Raw genomic sequence first — 23,140 nt, forward strand, 5'->3', positions numbered from 1 at the left:
TCAACTACCGCTCAGCCAGCCTGGCGCTTTGGGGCCTGGCCCCGACATTCGCCCGCACCGCTGCCTCCCTCTTCATCTCCTCTCCGTCGGCTGGCCTGGGAAGTGCGAGCACGTGCCTGCACAGTCTTGGTTCTAAGTTCCGACCGCGGTGCCCAGGGATGGCCTCCCGGGAGTCCGGGGAACCGGAGATTGTATGGCAGCATGTGCAGCTCAGTGAAGCAGGTCCGGCCCTCTCCAGGGGATCTTAAGGGATAAAACCAAGGTGGCAGAGCTGTTTCTCGAACTAAGGGTTCCTGGGCATGTGTGGCGTAGCCAGAACCTACCACCTGGGGCGTGTGTGGCATAGCCAGAACCTATCAGCACGTGCATTCCTCCAGGGAAAGCCTGCCGCTCGGGGGGTCCACCTGTGTCCTCACACCACTTAGCTCGCTGCGCCCTGACCTAATGCCATTCCTGGTACCTGAGAAGAAAGAAAGGAGCCTTTAAAGACTAGAGCCAGGATTTAATCCCCGGGACCAAACATGGAAGGTGTTCAATAAATACTTGTAAACGTGGGACCTGTTAGTCCAAACTAGCTTCTGTAATGGGGTAAGCTATGACTATGCACTTGTTGCAAAGTTCCCTGAGCAAGGTGCCACGTCCCCCTGCCCCCTTTCTTCCCAGTGTTTCTCGGTCCCAGTCCTCCCTCCCTGCGAACCCTTCTGAACTCTGTCCTTGGTCGGGTCCGTGCTGCCCTTGGATCTCAGGCGGTTGAGGGTGCCAAGGAATATGTGCCTCCCTGTTAGCCTTGTCTGTGGTTCGGCTAACAACCGAGCCACAGGGCCAAGTTCCGTTTCAGACCTGGAGGGTGGCACAGGGCCATAGACTTGGAGGCTCTACCAGTCTCTACCAACCAGGAAGCCAAGTTCTTTTGATTTTTTTAAATCATTTTCCATTTTGTTCTGCATTTTCCTCCCACACTACCCAGGATCTTCTAACGAAATCTTTTTTCAAAAACGGTTGGTACCGGTAGCTGGGCATCCTTTACTTCCGCTGCTCTCGGGTTCATTAGTCCACTGGACTCCTGGTTCCCACCTGCCTTTGATCTCCTTCCTTTTTCTTTCCTCTAGGCAGGGGAGAGCGACAGATGCACTTACAGGCGCAGCTCGCATGTGCTGAAGACCCTATAACAGAGGTTCTCAACCTGGGGGTCGTGACCTCTTTGTGTGTGGGGGGGGGTTGAACGACCCTTTCCCAGAGGTTGCCCAATTCATCACAGCAGCAAAATGACAGTGACGAAGTAGCAACAAAAACAATTTTATGGTTGGGGGGGGGGGGGTCACCACAACATGAGGAACTGTATGAAAGGGTCTCTCCAGAATAGGGTGCAGAATGTCCTCCTTAGAAACTGTGTTTTGTCCATTGACACTGACATCCCCTGCGACTAAGGTCCCGAGTCTCTAGTCCCAGTGACTCCTTCCCTCAAAGTGTTTGGCTATCTCTAAGCAATTCCCTAACCTGGCCTCCTGCGTGCTCTGCCATGTTCACCCATCTCTGTGCAGCACAGGGAAGTACACATGTAGACACATCCTGTTACCGTCACACACGTCCATGGGCATACACCCCCCACACACACACACACAAATGGATCCCTGCTATTGCACTCTTGCACTCCTCTCAGTGTGTCCCTGGCACCCAGCACATCACCCTTTACAGTCCGGAGTCATGCCGGTGACAAGCATGGGCTGGCCTCCACTACCGGCCTCTGTGTGAAGCCTTTAAGCCCAATACATTCCATCCCCACAGCATCCCGGGGAGCTGGGCCCTGTCTCTACACAATGCCCAGGTCAGGAAACTGGGACTTTGTGTAGCAATGAAGTGATTTGTCCAAGGACAATAAGTTACCTTCAAGAATAACTATGAACACCAATCCAGCCCAGAAACCTCCAACAGCCTACAAGGCTCAGCTTCCAATTATGGAACCAACAGGGAATTGCTGTGTAGTAAGAAAACAAAAAACATTGTCCTTTGAGAGGCCTCCATGTTTTCCACAGAACTGCAACCGCTTCCGACTGAAGTATAATCTTTGGGTTAAAAAGTTGTGGCAACCATGGGACAGTGACTATGGATGGACACAGGAAACAAATGACATGACGTTGAAGCTTCAGAAATCGATATTCTGACTCCAAAATATTCCAGGCCAGCACCGGCTCAGCACCCTCCTCGAAGCCATTCCCACATCAGCTGTACTGTCTGTGAATCCTCATTTCCTCTCAGCTCTTAGTGCACCTGGGATGGGAGCTGGAGGGAGCCAGGGATCTAGCCAACAGACCAGGAAACGGCTGCCTGGCAACTCAGCATGCAGCCTTTGTGACACACACTTACACGGAGAAAACCAGGAGCACAGCAGGGGCACATGTTCCCTATGCCTTCTATAGCAGGTTTCACGAGACAAGGCGCTAAACTAAACCAAGACATCAGGTTTACAAGAAATACTGACACACACACCCCGCCCCACACAGACGTGTGCACCCTTGAGCCGCTTGACTTGTCCCTGCCCCCAGGAAAGCCAGTTCCGCTGCAGCTCCTCGCACCCACCGTGTCCTTATGCGCCTCCCTTCTCTGGAGCTTCTGAGCAAGCTGCTACAGACCTGGGGACAGTGCTGGGCAGGGGCTGGGATGGCCTCAGAGACTCCCACACACCTGGCCACACACGCTGGCACACCCAACTGTTGGCCGTCTGCGCCTGGGAAATGCTTGTGCTTTGCTTTGACAACCTATGAGTTATCTGAGAGTGGCCCAGGGCAGGTGGGCACGGTGGTCCCCCAGGACACAGCCGGGGACCATCTGATCCGTCACATAGGATATATAGGATCAAGAACAAAATGCTCCCAGCCCATCTCTCCGGGTGTGCCCAAGAAGAAGGAGGCCCCGCCACAGAGATGCCTCGCGGAGCGCCGCCTCACCTCTGGAGTGTTCTTCTTGAACTCTCGGCTTTGCTCGATGAGCCGCTTTCTAGACTGCTCGCTTTCATCTTGTCGGTTGGCCAGTACTGTGGCAGTGGCATCCAGTTCTCTCTGTAGGGAGAAGCAGAAACAAAAACCCCGATGGTCACTGCACTTGGTACCGGAGAAGACCGCGCTTGACAGAGCCCCCAAGCCCGGGGACTGGCCGGGCAAGAGAGGGGCGGGCTCCAGCAGAAAGGGCAATGCGAGGTGACATGCTGTGTTTCCGACTCCGTCCGCCCACCTGGGCTGGTCTGAGAAAACCCAAGCTGCCCTCCTGAGGGAGCTTGGCATCAACTCCAGCTTCACAAATGACCGTGTTTCAAGAATAAAACATGCAGCTCTGAGTTTTCCTGGCTGAAAACGGAGTCAGGCCCATGCCTACAGGCCACCTCCTCTCCTGGGAGTGTGCCTGATTCGGTTTTAAAGAGAAAAGGCCCCGTGGAACCGCCAGGGGCTTCCAAGCGAGAGGATCTGTCCGGACTGCGGGCTCTGGGCACTGCTGCACATGACAAAGTAACATGAGGTATCTGAGAACCCAAGCCCTGGCCTTGGAATTCTGGGCGGGGCTACCAAGGGGATCTGTGCCCGCAGCAGATGGGCCCAGGATGGTGCTCCGCATGGCCAGCAGGAAGGAGTGCTGGGAGCACCTGTAGGCCAGCCCTAGCGCGGAGAGGCTTCAGTTGTTCACGGCACACGCAAGGCCGCATTTGGTTTAGGACTAGAGGCGGCCAGCTGCTCCACGAGCTTCCCAGTGGCCTGGACTATCACGGGGTGGGCTGGGACCAAGCAGATCAAGAACCCAAGCAAAGGCAGGATGACAAGAAACATCCAAGACTGAGATTCTGCCACTATCTCCATGCATATATCCCTCCTACCTCACGCGGTGCCACCTGCTTTGCTTTTTTGGGCAGAATTACCTGGCTCTCCAGCTTAACCCTTCGTTGGGGCCACTGCTACCCAGGGAAGAAGGCAGCCAAGATGACAACGTGCTGGCAGACACTTCTTACACTGTGGCTGCCACACAGGGGACCATGGTTTTAATCGAGCGGGTGGGGGAGGGAGGTAAGAGAGGGGGGAGGGGGGTGAAGAGGAGGGCAGAGAGATGCCCCGGACCCATCATCCCACACTTCCCCCTCGATTATTCCTGGCAGGCACACAAATCTTGGGCAAGCGAGTCCACGGGAATAACGTGGGCTGGGATTCAAGAACAGATGTCAAAGCTATTGCTGAAAGGAGGGAAACACTGAACATTTTGATAGACCACATTTGAAACACATCCCAGTCAAGTGAAGGCAGGGGGAGATTTGGAGAAAAAAAAAAAAAAGAGCAACCGAAACCAATGTGGCGAAGTGGGGCTGGAGATAGAGAGAGCGATCGCAGATAAGCAGAAGGCTTTCAAAAATATAAACAATCTGGTAAGGAGGAGGACTTCGTTGTCTATATTTAAGCAGTAGCAGAAGAAGTTATAAAAGGAGACTTCAAGAAGGGGAAAAAAGCCAATATTGAAACATGACACACACACACACACACACACACATACAGTTGGCGTTCCATATGAGCACACTCAGAGACACAGGAAACTGGAGGAAAACGAGAAGGGCGCATTGACTGCTCTCTTCCTCCACTGTCAAGTGAGCCGGGGTCGGGATGCGGGGTACAAAGGTTGGGATGCGGGCTACAAAGGTAGCCGCAGCATCCAGCCCCAACCCAACCCAAGGGCTTGCGATCTAGCGGGCAAAGTGTAGGGGAGCTGGAGACAATCTGAGATGTTGGGAGAGTACGTAGTCTAGAGAACCCTTGGGTGCCTCAGTCCCCCACCCACCCCAACTCCGAGTCCCAGGCATCATACACAAGAGTCTGTCTGTCTACACTTGCACATATGTGCCTTGATGATCTCTAGAAAATTACCAAGGGAAGGTGTGTGGGGGGCTGGAGTTCGAGGAGGGATCTACTGGGGGTGGGGGTGGGGCTCTCCATATACAAACTCAGAACCCCCAGACTCAGTGCCATCGAGTCATGGACTCATCAGGACCCTGTGGGACAGGGCAGAGCTGCCCCTGTGGGTCTGTCAAGGGCTCTCCCTCTTTATGGGAGCAGAAAGCCTCATCTTTCTCCCTTGGAGTGTCCCGTGGATTTGCTATGGACCACGCTGTGACACTGAAGCCACCAGGGCTCCTTTCAATCTATGCACGGGGGTGGAGGGGGGGGCGGTGAGGCTTCCAAAGGTTCATAGAAAAATGAAAGAAGATCAGGGAATTGTCCCACACAATATTTTTTTAATCGTTTTATTGGGGGCTCGTACATCACTTGTCACTATCCATGCATCCATCCACTGTGTCAAGCACATTTGTACATTTGTTGCCATCATCATTCTCAAACATTTGCTTTCTACTTGAGCCCTTGGTATCAGCTCCTCATGTTTCCCCTCCCTCCTCATCCCCCAATCCCCCCCTGCCCCACTCCACGAACGCTTGATAATTTATAAATTATTATTATTTTGTCATGCCTTACACTGTCCAATGTCTTCCTTCACCCACTTTTCTGTTGTCCATCCTCCAGGGAGGGGGTTATATGTAGATCCCTGTGAACGGTTCCCCCTTTCAATCCCATCTCCTCCACCCTCCCCATATCACCACTCTCACCACTGGTCCTGAAGGGTTTATTTGTCCTGCGTTCCCTGTGTTTCCAGTTCCCATCTATACCAGTGTACATTCTCTGGTCTGGCCGCATTTGTAAGAAAGCATTAAAGAACTAGAGGAAAGTTGTATGTTTCATCTTTGCTACACTGCACCCTGACTGGCTCATCTCCTCCCCATGACCCTCTGTAAGGGCATGTCTACTTGCCTACAGATGGGCTTTGGGTCCCCACTCTGCACTCCCCCTCATTCACAATAATATGATTTTTTGGTTCTTTGATGCCTGATACCTGATCCCATCGACACCTCGTGATCACACGGGCTGGTGTGCTTTTTCCAGGTGGGCTTTGTTGCTTCTTAGCTAGATGCTGCTTGTTTATCTTCAAGTCTTTAAGATTCTAGACACTCTATCTTTTGATAGCTGGGCACCATCAGCTTGCTTCAACCACATTTGCTTATGCACCCACTTTGTCTTCAGTGACTGTGTCGGGAAGGTGAATATCATGGAATGCCAGGTTAATAAAACAAAGTGTTCTTGCATTGAGGGAGTACCTGAGTGGAGGCCCAATGTCCATCTGCTACCTTAATATAAACCTACAAATATATATACATAGATCTATTTCCCCATCATCATATATACATATATTTACATTATATGTACATGGTTGCATTTAGACACCTACAAATTCCCTTTGTCTCCTAGTTCTTTGCTCTATTTCCTTTGACTTTCCTCTTGTCTCACTATCATGCTCAGCCTTCATTAGGGTTTCAGTAATTCCTCTCAGTTACATTGCTCTTGATCAAGTCCTACCAGGCCTCCTACACCCTCCTCACCACTGATTTTGGAACCTTGTTGTTCCCTTGTCCCTGGGTTGGTTAACACCCATTCCCTTTCCCCCCACTCCCCCTCTCCCATGTCACCTGGGACCGCCCGCCTGTTGTTTTCTCCTCCAAATTGTTCTCCCCGCCTACTTATCTATATAGACCTGTAGAGATAATAATACGCACAAAAAAACAAGACAGAGAAAAACAAAAGAAAACCAAACATTAAAAAAACTCAATGATAAAAAAAAAGCCTGTAAATAGTTTGTTGACCTTTGAGAGTCCACAGTTTTTGAAGCTGCCCCGGCCCCAGTATCTTTTCGACTGTTTTATCATGTGCATATATGATGTACCTGATACTTGGACAGAGTGCGATATTTATTCACCTAAATAATTCTAGAACTGGATCACCAAGGGTGCAAATGCATGACGCTGTTGCAGGCTGGCCCTGCTCGTCCACCTGCCCAGAGGGCCGGCCTGGAAGAGACAGCCTCATGACCCGCCAGGGCGCGGACCAAGCACCTCCTTCATGAGAGCGACAGTTGATTCTTGCCCACGGGCTCGTCTTGAGGCTTCCCCAAGGGGGAGGCCCCTAGGCACAGCCAGGACTCTCTCTCCCTGGAAGGGCAAAAGAGCAGCTGCTGGGAACTATGCGCCCCCTGGAGACCCGAGGGCCCCGGACAGGACAACAGGTAGTGGGAAGTCGGCAGGGCTGGCAGCACACCCACAAACTGTGCTTCCCGGGCCACACGGGTCACTCCGGAGAGAGGCTGGCAGGAAGGGCCAGCCCGAGCACTTCAGTGCAGGAACAGCAGAACCATCTGTGCCTGATGTGAGCGCAGGTGGTGTCGTTGGTTATATGGTGGACTACTAACCACAAGGTCAGAAGTTCAAAACCACCAGCCACTCTGCAGGAGACAGACATGGGTTTCTACACTATGGAGAGTGACAGCCTGGGAGTTACAGCCCCAGGAGCTGTTCGACCCTGTTCTGTAGGGTCACTAGGAGTTGGGATCAATGTGGTATCAATGAGTTTGAGTTGAGTTTTGGCCTGGGTGTGGGGGTGGGGTGGGAAAGGGCAGGAGGATCGGGCAGCTTCTTAAAAGTCCTCGCAGCAGGGAGAGGCCGGCTGTGGGCTAGCAGGCAGGGGTGGATAGGGGACCAGGGCCCCTCTCTACTGTGGTTTTCTGGTGCCCCCTCCATCTTGGTATCAAAAGATTCTGGGCCAAGTCTTGTGTATGAATTAGGATCCTCAGGCTAAGGCTAAGAGGTGCTCCTTCCTGGGTGAAGCCACATGAGCCAGGCTCTCCTAGTGGCCTAGGAGTGGCCTCCATCACAGCTCCACCAGGAAAGAAAGCAGGGGGCGGGCAGGAAAATGGGGCAGGGGTTCTCAAACACTGCTTTGATGCTCAGAAACTGTGTGCTTCAACTGGTGCTGAAAACCTTTGGATTTTCAGCCTTCTTTTGCGAACTTGGGGACTCGGCTCGGAGGACAAGAAGAAAGCCTCTTAGCTAGATCTCACAGCTCTCGGGGGAAAGGAGGATATGCCAGGGGACCAGCAGCGGGGAGCGGGATGCATGATCATGAGATGGTGAGAAACACTCTCAGTTTCTGTTTCAATGTGAACTCCCCTCCGCCTCCCACAAGCCGAGCCTTTATAAATCCCCAAGAAGAGTGACACACCACGTACCCTGCAACTCTCGCTGAAGGATTAGAGATAAGTTATCTAGGAGTCCGATGTGGGCGCAGCCCAAGGTAGTTGCCACCGTCATTGTCACACTACTCCCTGGGGTCCACATGACTCCCAAAGTGGTGAACAGCGGGCCCACTCGAAGACACTTTTTGAGGCTAAGTCCCTGGTACCATCTGGCTTTCCTAAGCACTTTGCATCTTTTCTCCCAAAAACCCAGGGCAGGAGAAAACATGGCTCAGTTCTGGCTGGTATCATTTTGCTAGACTCTTAGCTACTTTTTCCAGCTTTGGAAACTCTACAGAGAAGGTTCTCCTCTGTCCTATTGGATCACATGGAGTCAGAATCAACTTGACAGCAGTGTGTGTGTGTGTGTGTGTGTGTGTGTGTGTGTGTGTGTGTGTCCCCGTAGCAGCGGCTGGGAGACAGCAGTAATGTTTCGGTGGGAAGGGGGAACCTGGCTTTCCCTCTCGATTTCAACTCAGAAAGAACTTTGGCAGTGATTAGGTGGGTATGGGCTCTTATCCCTGACACAGGCTCGCGCGGCCTTCCGGCCCTCCCCCTCCCTCGCTCCGTGGCTGTGGGCCAGCTGTTTCGCCCATCTTCCCAACTGTCAAGGGAAGAAACGAAGACATACCTCATAGTGCTGGTATGACAATTAAATAAGAGACAATGTCCACCACAGCGAGTGGCAAGAGACGCTTCTCTCCTGGATCCATGCACAGGAAGAGGCTTTCCTCAGGTGCCTTCAACACTTAGAACTCCATTCGCCCCGCATAGGCACTCGGTGTTTCCCGGATTCCGAGGAGTGACTCAATGTGAAATCCCCGTCTAGAAAATACTACTGAAACAACTGAATTCAACACACTTCATCTGTGACCACGCTCCAGAATCCGTCTGTCCTAGCTACACCTGTCAAGTGGGAACGAAGGTCCTGACCTGGGCTGAACGGCTGGAGGTGCACGGGTGGGCAGAGCCGGGTGAGGACAATATTTCTCAATTCGTACTTTCTTGGTTTGGGGACATCAGACATTTAGAAAAAGGAAATGGAAGAGAACAAGTAAACGGGCCTCGCAAACACGGAATGCCGCCTTTTCCTACCAGTCTATCTGCGAATGCCTCGGGATGGAGAAGACTTTTGTTGTTTTGCACCCCGTCGAAAAAATCTACTATGCAAAGACAAAAATGCCAGATGCATCCAAGGAGCATGGCACTCCATACAGTACTCGCTAGACTCTCATTTAAACAGTGAGACGTGAGAGACTGTGTCTCGGTGGCGCATAATGACATATAAGGCAGATCAGACGACCAGAGTCGCTAAGGGGGCGCACACGTGGCCCGGAGCTGCTGCGGGGAGAGGCGGGGATGTCTTTTCACTGGGACGCAGAGGAGTCTGCTTTAAATGTTAAGTCAGACCATATGCAATTGCTGATATTTGACCGTTTTTCCAACTACAAAAATGTCAGTTTAAAAAAGTAGTGCTCTCTCTTGTATTTATCTCGGTACCCCCTCCCCCCACCAGCGCCATCGGTCTGCCAGCCTCAGCCTGGAGACACGTGCGGCTCCAAATGGCAGTTCTTGGTCCTCTCTCCCGTCTCCGATTTTTCCCCAAAGGGTCCAGAGAGAGCCTCTTTGCCCCTCCCTCCGTCACAAACCCCTCCACTGTGCCACCTGATGTCTGCTTCTCTCTCACTCTTTGCATACCTTCTCCATTGGCTATTCCCCGGATTGTGTGATCCCTCGGGTGAAGTCAGGTGCCCCTTGGGTGGGTCTCTTGTTCTCTGTGCCCATGTCCCTTTTGATCAAGAGGCCTATGACCACATTGGGCAGATTTGCTCCACGAGACTGCTCTAAAGCAGTGTGACAGAGCCAAGGTGACAGAGCCAAGGAGGGCTAAGGCAGGCCTGGCCCAGGCCCTGGTATTTTCCGATTGCCTCCAATGCCTGAGTTAGGAGACCAAAGAAGAGCTGGTGCTTTGAATAACGGTGCTGGTGAAGGAGAGTGAGTCTACCGTGGACGGCCAGAAGGAACCAAGCCGTCTTGGAAGCAGTGCAGCAGACTGCTCCTTGTAAGTGAGGAAGGCGAGATTTGCCTTGTGTGCTCGGGACATGTTACCAAAAGAAGCCAGGCCCTGAAGGAAGAACTCAGGCTTAGAGGAGCAGGAGGTCCGGAGATAGAGGGGCCCTTGAAGAGATGGACTGAGCAGTGGCTGCCCCAGGGGCTCACACCCAGAACGGTTGTCTGGGTGGCGTGGGACTGGACGGGGTTTCCCTTTAAGGGTGCTCTAAGCTGGTACTGACTTGATGGCAAGAGTGGCCCTGGACTCTTTTCCACCCTCCCCTGATGAGGACACAGTGGTCCTCAGCATGAATGAACTTGGAGGGGGGTGGGGAGCAGCGGCACGGGGGCTCCTGTGCATTCACCTCAGAGACAAGGGACCTGGGTCTCGAAAGCCTAGGTGATCTGCCAGGGAACTGGCCTCAAGGCTGAACAATGGCTTCTTTTCTTCTGCTTCTGCTTAGTGGACGCTCAGGAAACAAATTTTAAAACCAAACGAGAACTTGGCTCTATAACAAAACAAATTTTTTTAATTTGGGGGTGGGATGGGGGGATTCGTGGCAGGGACTCACGCCCCTGCCCAGCTCTGACTGCAGTGCTGAAAACACATGTATTGTCTACTGTCACTGGAGAGAAAGGACACTCCCCAAATGCCACAGCAGCATTTCGAATGGACGAGAGGGCGCAGGGAGAGGCCTTGGCATGCACTTAATTGGGCCTAGGGGCCAAATAATTGAATGAGAGAAAGAGGAGACAGGAACAGCATTCCAAAATATGGGAGTCACAAGGCCACTTAAATGTGAAGCATTCAGTCCCTCGGTTGTTGTGGCCACAATTCAAGCTCAACTGCCACAGGTGATTAGCTAGGATAGCGACCATTCCTTCTAGAACAGTCTATGGGGCCGGGCTGGTATAGAGTGACTCTCCAAGAGCTGGGCAGTGGCCATCGACCACATTACCACCAGTAGAAATGAGACCCTATCACCCCAGTTCAGACTGAGGAGACCATGCAGGGGGTCAGAGCCCAGTTTGGGTCCTCAGGGGATGTCCTTGGCAGTCAAACCCCGCCACCAGCCCTGCCCCACACACCGGCCAGCTGCTTTCTGTTCTCCAGGAAGTAGGCGGCTGGGTCATCAGCCCAAAGCCAGGCAGGGGACAGGGAAACGTGTGTGTTTTCATCACACAAAATAACGAGGCTGCTGCCAACAGGAATCACTCTGATCTCGTCCGCTCCCCAGCAAATGCTTTCCGCTCATAGTCCTTGGTTCAGAAAGAAGCCTTGAATTTGCAGGCTCCAGGAGCCAAAATGTTTCTGCCTGCTGGAAATATTTCTATTGTTTGGCAGGAATCGATTTGTTAGGCCACCAGCCACTCTGGCAAAGGTTCCCTCCCACTTTGCTGGGAAAACACTGGCTGGTAAAGCTCTCGCCACCCTGCTGCTCGCTTGCTGTTTGGGCTATCCCAGCCACAAACATCTGCCAGCACAGCCTGGCCTGTGAAACCAAACAAACCACCCAGCACGATGGGGGGTGGGGGTGGGGTGGAACCGCTGGGGGTGGGGGTGGATTAGAATGTAACTGGGCTTTTCAGGCAACTGGCTCCTTACGGTGTTCAAAATCCAAGTAGATCTAACTGGGTTATTTAGCAAGTGGAAGAAGATGTACCACCCGAGACTATTTTGATTTTTCTCCCAGCTCTGCATGGCTAGGCTGGCCTGCCTGCGGAAGTCTGGGAAGCTATGGAGGGCTTTGTCTCCCACCCAGCTGGACCCTGGCCGAAGGCTCCCCACGCTCGCTGCAGAAAAGTGGGCACTGTCGCTAAGACTCCCTTGGAGGTAGTTTATTGTGCCAACCTGGCTGATAAACATGTGGGGTTAATTGAAGGGCGGAGGGATACATGGCTCGGCGAGCCTCACCTTTCTAGTTCTCGGGTCTCTTGCTTTCTGATGGTCGCACCAGGATGCAGCTGTCTTAGTCAGATCCTTGCTTCAGCTGGCAAGGCTCACTTCCTGCCAGACATCCCCAAGGAGAAGCCGCATGGACCTACCCCGATGCAGCCCTGGGTGCTGGAGCAGCCATGTGGAGACCCCCACCATCAGCACTGAGATACTTACATGCTCATTGACTTGGCTTTCCTCCTGCAGTCGGTATCACAGTGTGTGTTTTGTGAGATGGAGGAGGACTTTGTGGATTGGTGTCGGACATATGGGTTAATGTTGGACTTGTGGCTTGGGCAGCACTGGGTTGGGATGTCTTAACCTTTATTTAAAACTCTCTTATACAAGAGTTTCTGTGGATTTGTTTCTCTGAATATCCCCAGTCTAACACACCCCTGAAACGGTTTCTTCCTCCCTATAAAACTTCTACCTTGCCCGCCTCCCCTCACAGGATTGGTGCACTCCTCCCTTACCTGCCCTCAGCGCTCAGGGCTGAGGTTCCACCTTCCTTACCTCCCTCCCTCCACAACATTGGTACTCCGCCTTACTCCCTTCACTGGGCTGATGCACCAGCTCCCTTGACCAACTTCCCCCCAACATGATTGGTGTGCCATCTCCTTTATTTCAGCTCACAAAGCCTGGTGGATGCCACCTTCCCTTACCCCACAGGGCTGATGACTATTACCTGCTCCCCTCACCCCAAGGGGCTGAGGTAAAACTGCACTGCACAGCAAGTACGGAAATCTCTTATTGATGACAAAGTTCCCAACAGATGGTCGCTGGGACTGCTGTCTGCAAAGATTAAGTATCCTCTAATTTCCTCACTTAGCTCCCCTTTTTTATTTTTTGTCTATAGGGGTCGGGGCGGGTGCTTAAGAGACAGATCATGAAAGTTAAAAAGCTATCACAGTTATAGGTGAAGTGCTAATAACTTCATTTTGAAACTGTCAGGTTGGGTTTTTGTTTTTTAAAATCACAGCTGTGACTTGCACCAGAACTCTGCCTGTGGCTACATCCCCTTCTCACGTTTTAATTAGCAAATAAAAACTCCGAAAAGCTCTCAGAATGCTTCTGCCCAGAATTTCTAAGTCAAAGTTAAAAGATGCCACGCAGTTCATGGAGATTGGGGGGGGGGAAGGGGGGAAGAAGCACCATCAAACTAGTAACCGACTTCGACTGCCAAGGCAGGGCCAGCAAGACCTCCTTGGATGAGCTTATGTCTGGCCAAGAAACGCCGCTTTGCTTTTGTTCTTGTTGTTAATTTTCAGGAGATTTTGGTGCTGGGCTTGGAGAGCGAGCGGCGTGCCATTGGCTGCGAGTTGCTGCCAGACAGATGGCCCAGCAGAACCGTCCTCGTATGGCAGGGAAGGCGAGTGTCACTCGTGCGCAATTCCTTCACTCTGCGACTGCAGTGGGGAGGTCTGGAGGTGGCGCACCAACAGGTTCCCCGGCAGGGCCTCTGGCGCCATGAACAGACATGCGATTGTCCAGGTGCCCTCTCCTGCCCCCTTCAGAGCTGCTCATCCAGGCTATCCACGCTAGCGGACACCATGGGCTGGCCTGAGAGCTGCCTGGAAGTGCAGCTGCCAGCCTGCCCACTCTGGGCACCAGGGTGGTGGCTATCGTCATCAGAGACACACTATCCTGTCCAGAGAACTTTGGAAAAAATAACCGTGTGTGCGCGCTCTTGAACTCAGACCTTACCATGCTAGCTGACAGTTCTTAACCGTCTAAAGTCACACTTCACACTAAAAGATTTGGTTGCAGACCTAAGAAACACAGTTAAGAAAGTCCACCACACTAAAGCTACAGATAAGGTGCCCTGAGGGTGCAGTGGCTTGGGCAGTAGGCTGTTAACCTCAAGCCAAGTGGTCGCTTGTTGCCTGGGAGAAGCTATCTATTCCTATGAGGATTTGCGGTCTTGGGCCCACTGCACAGAGACACTATGGGTCAGAATTGACCCAAGGGCAGTGGGTGTAGATTTGGGGGATACTTATAGCTAATGGCATGCCAAAGGGGATCCTAATATTGATCCACATCCAGCGCCCTCAGCCAGAGAGTTGCCAACAGCCCCCGAGCACTGACCTAACACAGAGGTCCTCCCCACTTTAGCCTGGGCCTCCATTCCGTGGGCTCTCAGGGCTCCTGCAATGCGTCACCGAGGGGGCTGGCTCAGAGCGGGATGGGGTTCCCTGCAGTGGGAAAGGGCTGCTAAGTTGCAAACCCCCCCTGGCCACTCTGCCCGTGGCTGGTTCCAAGCTCAAGTTCTCGTCACCTGTTTTTCTCTAGCTCCAAATATCAGTTCTGACCCAGACACCAAGAGGGTCTGTTCTCACTGAAACGAGGCCCTGATTGACATCTACCCATAGCTCTTGTAAGGAGCCCTGATGGCACAGTGGGGTTACCTGTTGGGCTGCTAACAGCAAGGTCAGCAGTTCAAAATCACCATCTGCTCCGCAGGAGACGGACATGGCTTTCTACTCCTGTAAAGAGTTACAGTCTCAGAAACCTCCCCGAGCTAGTTCTACCCTGTCCTACAGGGTCACCATAACTAGGAACCGACTCAATGGCAGTGAGTCTGACTTTCATGCCTCTTGTGACTTCTTCAAGGACAGGGGGTGAAGAAGGTTCTGATCTGATTAAAAGTCAGTGTGATCTGCAGAAAGGATGGCTTCCGCCCCACACTCCATCTCAGCATCACCAATCTGCATCCAGCCTGAGCTACACTCCGGCCACTCCGCCCACCACCCTGGCACCATGGGCAGGGAGTGGCGCACCTGAACAGTGGTAGACAGGAGGATTCCGTGCTGTGTGAGCATGTTAGTCTGCCAAGCCCTGCCATAGATCTCAAATGGTAACAAAGTTCTTTGGTGATCAAAGCCCAAAACGAATCATGGCTATGCCATTTATTCACTGATTCTGGAAAAGCACACAGATGTATTTTATCAAGATTTTTAACAAACAAGACTGCCTGGGCCCTCCTACTTGCACCCCAGTCCCCTGGGGGTCTGGCTGGATGAGTTCCGACCACCTGTCCTGTACTCGAGTCACCTCGCACGTTCCCAAGAGCAGTGCCTCCACATGGGCACGGCAGGAGGGGCACCGAAGGGCTGGCGACGAAGCGGTCGGAATCCCAAAGACCCTGAGGAGTACAAACAGAACGTGTCCAACTCCTGATCCCTGCAGATCCATTTGTGAAGACAAGCCGAAGTGAAACATGGGCGGGGAGGAGCCAAGAGTGCCACACTGCCCACATGCTCGGTGACCCTGCCCACCTGCCGATTCCTGGGTACCTGTTGGGCTCACCCGGAGGACCCGCAGCCAAGAGGAGGTCCTACAGAATGCCCTGGTGCTCAGAGAACTTGCTACCCAGTCCGCAGTGGGACAGAGTCATGTGGACGAGATGCCCAGCAAGAGGGTCAGTGAGACAAAGCAGCTTTCTGCTGGGAGGTTGAGGACAATGTCATAGGAGCGTTAGCAGAAGATGGGCCTGAAAGAACTTCTAGGGGGCTGGGAAAGGGATTGCCACAGGACTAGAGTAGGAGGGACAACACAAAGAGCTGGGGCTAACATTCACTGGGTGAGCTGCTGGGTCACCTTGTTCCCATTCCCACCCCCCGACAATCCTGTGAGCTAGCTTCTGGGCCCACCCCCACCCCGCCCAGGACTCCTGGTGAGGCCACTGCTGTTCAGTGTCAGGAAAGCAACCTGCGGCCAAGATGACATAGCCAGTAGGTTCCTTCCACTACAGCAGACTGCTCTCAAGAGAGCAGCTGGCCTCTGGCCGGTCTGTGCAGAGCAGGCTGTGAGGGCAGCCAGGAGAGGGAGGCCGGGCCCGCCACCACAGTTCACTCAGCCTGGAGAGGAGGCAGGCAGGCCTCAGGATCTTAGTGACGGTCTGCCTCTTGGAAGCACAGGAAGAAGACATCAGGGCGAGATGAGGCTCAAAGCAGCCAACCTTGGCTCAGCAGTGAACAAAGAGGTCCAGGGCTGCGGGACAGGGTCTCCAAGAACAAGCCAGCCTTGACTTCTGCCCTCGAGTGGACTCTGACCAGTGGCGACCCCCATGTGTGTCAGTGCAAAACTGTGCCCCCAAGGGGTTTTCAATGGCTGGCTTTTCCTTGAAGTGCATCTCCAGGCCTTTCTTCCGAGGTGCCTCTCAGTTCAAAGCTGGGGGAATCTGAATCCTTAACCTTTGGGTGAACGGCCGAGCACGTTAACCACTTACACCACCCAGAGTGCCGGAAGGTTGGACGTAAAAACTGCAGTGAGCGCCACAAAAAGGGAAGGAGAAAAATAAGAATCGCTGCTAAAAGAACGGTGAACTAGCTTCAGTGAAGGTGGCAGGAGCAGACACAAGAAGAGGGCGTGGGGTGTCCTACTCCAATGGAGCTGAGCCCTGGCACTTTAGGGCGGCCTAGACTGCTCCAAGCCCCGTGGCTTCAAGCGCTCTCTCCCTCCTCATCCGCTTCCCTCCGGCTGTACGCGCTCGCTGGGATCCCAGAAGGCAGGCGGTGGCTGACCTGTCAAGTTTGACTGTTGGAATAAAAATGAAAAGGCCGAGTGGCAGCCATAACACGGCATTTCCTTGTTTTTATTAGTTTAAGGCTCTTAAAGAGTAACTTTTACATTGGGGAAAACTTCTCAAATATGTACTACTCGAAACTTAGATCCGGTTACCTCTCACATGTTTTCAATCATCCTGCGGGCCAATTTTACAAGTTATCAAAAGACATTTGTGGTTGGGAGCTACGGGAATGGTCTGCTTCCGAGTGCATCTGCCCTTCCCACAGCGATGTATGTCACAGCGCCACCTCTGGGCTCGCTGGCTGCCAGCGGGCCTGGTCCGGGGCCAGGGCTCGAGGAGGGGGGCTGGGGCTTGGCAGGCAGGTCAGCAGAGGCAGAAAGGCCATTGCTACCTATGGTGATCCTTTCCAGAAAGGATGAGCTTTCCGTTCCTGTCAAGGGTCACAGTCTCAGAAACCCACGGGGGGGCTGGGTCGGGGGTTACAGTAAGTATGGCTAAAAGTCCACCTTCGGGCATTCCTGTTGCCACTCAGCTTGCCATGCCCACAATGGATCTAAACCTCGACACCACCAGTGGGAACTAGTCGGGGTCTCAAGTCTGGAGTCCCACCCTTGAGCGGGCGGGGATCTGAGGGCAGGGACAGCCGGCTCACGTTGATATCCAACCTCAAGGCTTAGACATGATAACAAGAGGCTGTTGACTGTGGCCCACACTGTGACACGTTAGCCAGCAAAAAAATAATAACAATAATAATCAGGGGGCCACAATGCAGTCTTCAACGGTTAGACATTGTCTCACCCTAGAATCACCTTAGAAAGTATTTTAAAAACAGACAGACAACACCTCAAGAGCCCCTGTTCCTTTCTTGCTGCATGAAGCTGCAGCCCCACGGGGTGTTCAACACGGGCTGGCTGATACCCAAACTCTGCAAAGCTCCTCCCTGTCTGCAGGAGGGTAGGGACCAGGCTGGGGTAGTTCGAAACCACCTTACAAACAGAACACAGCCCAATTCCTGTTTCACAGGCTGAAAGAACTTCAGGACAGACTTCAAACCGTAGAGGCACATCGGCATGCCGACAGATGAGGCCACGTTCCCAAAAGAGTGGCAAGCATGTGACTGCACTGAACCTCTAGGCTCCCGCCTGCCTCTCAACGTGCACTGATGGCTCGCCTGAAGCATCGTGGCATCCACAGGCCCGTGCCTTGTCAGGGACGCTGGAGAGCGCTGGGAGTGGGTGTCACCCCAGGGTCTCTGAATGTCTAGTGTGGGTATGGGCCCTGCCCATACGCACAAAAAGGACAAATGCCAACCTTTACTTTCTCTCTCCCCTCACCCCCAACAAACTTTGTCTTTAGTTCATTAGGGACAGGCTCCAAACTTCCAGCAATAAACACTTATTTTTAATTGAGCTCATTTTTCCACTTGAAACCCGCTAAATCCATGACTGAGACTTCGTCAAGTTTCAGGCTGGAATTAATTTTAGTAACAGCTTTAAACCAAAAATATTAATAGATGTAGCTGTGTAACTGGCCTCGCTTAACACACTGTCATTGGAAAGGCTGCGTTTTCGCATGCCTTTCAGATAAGTACGGTTTAAACTGACAAAGGAGAATTCTAAAGTTAGTGAGTTCACAATTTCTTCCTGGGGAGCCGAGCTGTTGGGAGGGCAACGTTAACAATCTGTTTGCAAGCCCTTTCTACACCCCAGCTGCCTGTGCTCTGCTGCTGCTCACCTAGCTCGGCCTCAGACGTCCCTCGGGCAGTCTCTGAACTTCTGGCCTCAATGGATTCCTTCTCCGGAATATAAAAAGGCAAACAGATCCCTCTGGTTAAAAACCTCCTATGTACTTCACTGGAGAGGCTCCAGATAGCCAGCATAAAAAATTCATTTTTAACTGGGCTCATGTCTTCTTTCTTTTTGTTCTCCTTAAAAACGGGTTAAATCTCTTCACCCCTTGCCCACTTCTCAACCTTCATCCGGCACAGGGAGCTCTGGCCACCCAAACTGACACGTAGGTTTCAGAGCTGGAGACAGGTGGCCACTATCCCTGGTCTCACTGTCTGCTGGACGGAAACTCAGCCACATCCAGGCCCCAGGGGGAAAGGCCATCATCCCCTCCGTTTGCTTTTCTATGAACTTTTTGATGACTCTCTAGTAATTTGCCACATTTTACCTCTGCAACAGGTAGACCAACATAATTACCTTTCCCAGGTGGGGTGGGGGCTGGGGACAATCTACCTCGGTGGCACTGTCTAGGAGTCTGACCAGCAGATTACCTTGTATACTCAAGTATAAGCCTACCCGAGTATCAGTCGGGGCACCTAATTTTACCACAAAAACTGCATTAAAAACTGTGCCGAAAAGCTCAGCTTATACTCGAGTATATATGGAACTACTGCAGGAAGCCCTCGCCCATCTCCAGGGGGCTTCACTGACTTGCTCAGCCTTGCCTGCCTGCCTGCCTGCCTGCCTGCCTGGCAGTATCGGAGAACAGAAAACAGTCAGTCTCCCACTGCCTCTTGGAGCAGCCACCCAGCAAGTCAAGGGACAGTCCTCGGGGGTTGAGCATCCTCAAATACACAGCAGAGGAGCTGCTGCTGTTACAGTCTCTACATGGCCCCGAATCTTTCATTCTGAGCATTCTCCAAACTGCGTCCAGTCCTCTGAAAGAAGCCACTGTCCCCAGCCTTCCTCACAGCAACTACCGGACAAAGGTGGTCAAAGGCCTTGGTGCCAGGGTCCCTGCTGTGATCCCAGACAATGTGCCCCATTGGGGAGGTGGAGAGAAGCTAGTCGATTAAGTCCATGTTCTTTAGGGATCCGCAGCCCCTAGGAAAAGCACCTCCCAGTGGGACTAGCAATTAAGGAGGCTGGGAACCCGTGGGTCCACCCGGGACCAGCGAGCCCCTCCCAGGCCATGGCAAGAACTCGCTTCTACTACAGAAGCCACGAATCCATCTGGCGGTCCCACAGGGATGCCAGCGCCAGAGCCATGCCCACGGGCACCAAGATGCCTAAATGGCCGCCACCTCCGGCAGCACTGTCCCGCCGGAGCAGTGCTTTTTCCATCAGACGCTCAGTTAGGCTGAACAGTACCCGTGCCATCCTTAGGAATCTGAGGGCCGCGAGAGTCTGAACCCAGCGTTGCCCTTAGTCTGGCACCATCGCCACGGCACTGCCCTTCTTGGAAACAAGGGCCATTTAGTAATTCAGATTCGAATAAAATTCTGGTCACACCTTGCATACCTTTCTGAGGAATTACAAGCGCCTTGCGCTGGTTAGTGAGTTTAAATGATACAACAAACAAACAAGCCACACGCAATCCCCATGAAGAGCCTTCCCTACCTGACCACCTCACAGGGGGGAGGTGGGACAGAGACGGTAGGGCCTGTGTCCCCCTCCAACTCTGGAGAGCAGAGGCCAGGCCCCGCACCGCAGCATGGCCTTGCCGCTTATTTACAGCACCGCCAACGCATTTCAGACTCTAACTTGAATATGTATTTCACACAGTACCCAAACTTTTAAATATCCACAAGAAGATTTCAGTTTTATAGGCAATAAACATTAAATCTAAAGGACTGGGACATAAAAAGTGTTTTAATACCATATAAATCACCTTTCCCGAGACAGACTAAATCTCCAAAGGTTTTAAGGACTGCCGTATAAATTTTTATAGCAAATTATCTACATAGAAATTATCTGTATGAGATGCACTTTCACTTCTTCTCATTTACATAGTGCTGACAATCGTTTCCATCACAACGGCCAACCCAATTTGGGAAGCCAGACGTGGAGGGGAACTGCCGGGGCTGGCGCTAGGCAGCGAGTGGTCCTGCATGTCTGCATGGATGAGGTCGGCCAGTTTCCTCCGCCACAGCCTCAGGCCCACCTGCAGCCAGAAGGGGTAGCATGGCTCCCTTGGGAGCCGGCCCAAGCCCAAGCCACACTTCTTACCAGGGGACTCCTGGGTCAGTGTCTCGTCAGTTAACGGACTGCCCACCATTCATTCTGGGCCCAGTGTTTAGAAAGTTGGTCCCAAGAACTTGCACACCCGTGATTCTTTTTTTTTCCCCACTGATTTTAAATTTAAAAAGAAAAAGAAAGAAATCCCGTTGCAAAGTACAAATTAAGACCAGCCTATCAGAAAAGGCAAACAATGACAATGCGATCAACGAACCTTATATTCCTGTGCTATTGAGATTTACAACCCACCCAAGAAAACAAGGACGCGGAGTTATTTCTTAGTAATAGAACAAGAAAAACTAGCCAAACATGCCTGCTCTCAGGCCTGCGATTAATCTCCGCCAGCTGTCGGAGGAAGGAGAGAGAGACAGGCCTTCTGGTTTTATTCATATAATAAATACGAAAGCTCATTTTTTTGTGCCTTTCGTCTCAGGCCTTCCAAGTACGCCCTTTAATGGCCTAAAAATTTAAATACAACTCTCTCATTTTCTGGAAGAGCCTAATTAAACAAAAATAGATCTAGCCTCACAAAATTCCACACACAGAGACGCACACCAAAAAGGAAGAGGAAGAGGGATATTTTGGCAGAGGGGGGCCAGCTCTAGCGGCTCTGAGTATGCTGTGGAAGTCTTCACAACAGACGGATGGGGACAGAAAGGACGCGCTAACTCTGCTTCCCCTTTGTGTCAAGTAAACAGCTCCCTTCTGGTGAAATGAGAAATGGACGTAGACGCGGCTGTGTGTCACGGAGTGATGACGAGCCCGGGCCCTCTGACTAGTTCCAAGATCGGCTTGTTGAAATGGCCGTTCCTGTCCTCGGGGTCTAAATGAGGGTAATTAGAAGCCCACACTAAGTTTTGAAAAACCGTAAACCAGAAGACACACTAGGCTACGGTGCCAGAAACGTTCTGTTTTGCAAGTGAAGGGGGTAAGGGGCTTCTCTCCAGACTCACAGACAGAGAGGATGCCAGCTAACTGCGGCCTGGGTCGTGGTATTTTAAGTGTGTCAAGGCACTTCAGCAGACGGGAGAGAAAAGGATCGTGGCTCAACCTAAGGCTCAACCAGGCGGACCCGCGTGTGCGCTCCTCTTCGGTGCCGTTTATCTCAACAAGCTCCACTGGCCTCCGCTGCCCAGGAGTCGGCTCTGGGCAAGAGGAGGGCAGAGCCCCGAGAGACTGAGTAACAAAACCCAGGGAAAAACGACACTCCCGCACCAGCAGCGCCACCCACACTTGCTGAGCCCCACCGGCACGGAACGCCCAGTCTAAGAGCATATGGGAAACAAACCAGAGCGACCCAGATGAAGACGACGAACAACTTTGAAAAGAAGTCGCTGGAGCATCTACAGGCTGTGTGTGCAGCAGGGGCCGGGTGGTGTGTGGTCAGGGGTTGGGGCTGCCAACAGCAGGGCAGCAAGTGTGAAATGCCCAGCTGCTCTGCGGGCAAAAGACCAGTCTTTGGACCCCACTAGAGAGGTACAGGCTCAGAACCCACAGGGGGAGTTCCACTCGGTCCTGTAGGGCTGCCGTGAGTCGTCTTGCCACTTTCAATGTCTTCCTGACTCCTAAAACACAGAAATGGGGAGTGTCACCTTCATATTGGGGGGCTCCCCACAGCACACCAGGCCGGTGAGCAGTACCTACAAATCATTGGCCTCTGATCAGCCAGGCCCAGCCTGGGGGGGTGGGGGGCCTGAGACAAACCACCAACTTCCCCAGGCTCGCGTTCCACATGAACTAATTGAAGGAAGTCATTTTTCTGCTTATAGGTAACAGAAAGAAACATCTTCCAAAGGACAACAACAGAAAAACAATCACAAGATCCCGAAGAATTCTAGGAGGTACCTCCACAGGTAAGTATCCACAATGCACTACAAAGCAGGTCCCAAAGAGCCAGCCACAAGTTCCACTCGGTGTTCCGACACTAACTCAGAATTAAGCCGTCCTACCTAAGTGTCAAGAGAACAGTTAAAAATAAGAGGCTAAGCAACAGCCTAAGCAATGTCAAGCCACACTTCAGAAATAAAAACGATCTCATGTAAAGTGAGAAGCAGTAGATGGGAAAAGCCACAGGCCCGACGAGGTTCAAGGTTAAAACTGTCCAACTCGTCCAGCCAATCGCCACGCAACGATGGGGTGGATGTGAGTGCCACTTGGAACACCGCGAGGCGGATGGGTGTTCTAGCAGGAAGTAAAAATACACAGGGCAGGTGGCTATTTTTCAAATCACCCTTTGCCCATCCCATGCTTTATAAGACACCCACCTTCTGGCCCCATGCTGCCCCCAGCCCCCCGCCCACCCCCCGCCTTTGGCACAATTAACAAGTAAAGAAGCATATCTTACTCAAACCCCAGGAATATGGACACATCAAGTCACGCAGCACACAGCTGCATGTGTGCGCAGCAAGACAGTTGTGCCAGCGGGGGCTTCCCAGCCAGTCCCGACACAAGGCAGGAAGAGAGCCCCTTCCAGCTGGTCTGAGTGCTGGTGGGCCAGTCTTGCTGGGTTATGGCTGT

General features: G+C 52.4%; 1 protein-coding gene across 9 annotated transcripts in view; it reads right to left on the reverse strand.

The window, feature by feature from the left end:
- Nucleotides 1-23,140, reverse strand: part of CUX1 (cut like homeobox 1) — a 382,248-nt gene that overhangs the window by 277,934 nt on the left and 81,174 nt on the right. For all 9 annotated transcript variants that reach the window (XM_075564912.1, XM_075564911.1, XM_075564909.1 and 6 more), the window contains exon 2: nt 2,946-3,056. In XM_075564912.1, the coding sequence (XP_075421027.1) occupies nt 2,946-3,056 (111 nt within the window). The remainder of the gene's footprint in view (nt 1-2,945; nt 3,057-23,140) is intronic.

The sequence above is a fragment of the Tenrec ecaudatus genome, chromosome 12, assembly GCF_050624435.1.
Source record: "Tenrec ecaudatus isolate mTenEca1 chromosome 12, mTenEca1.hap1, whole genome shotgun sequence".
Classification (NCBI taxonomy): domain Eukaryota; kingdom Metazoa; phylum Chordata; class Mammalia; order Afrosoricida; family Tenrecidae; genus Tenrec; species Tenrec ecaudatus.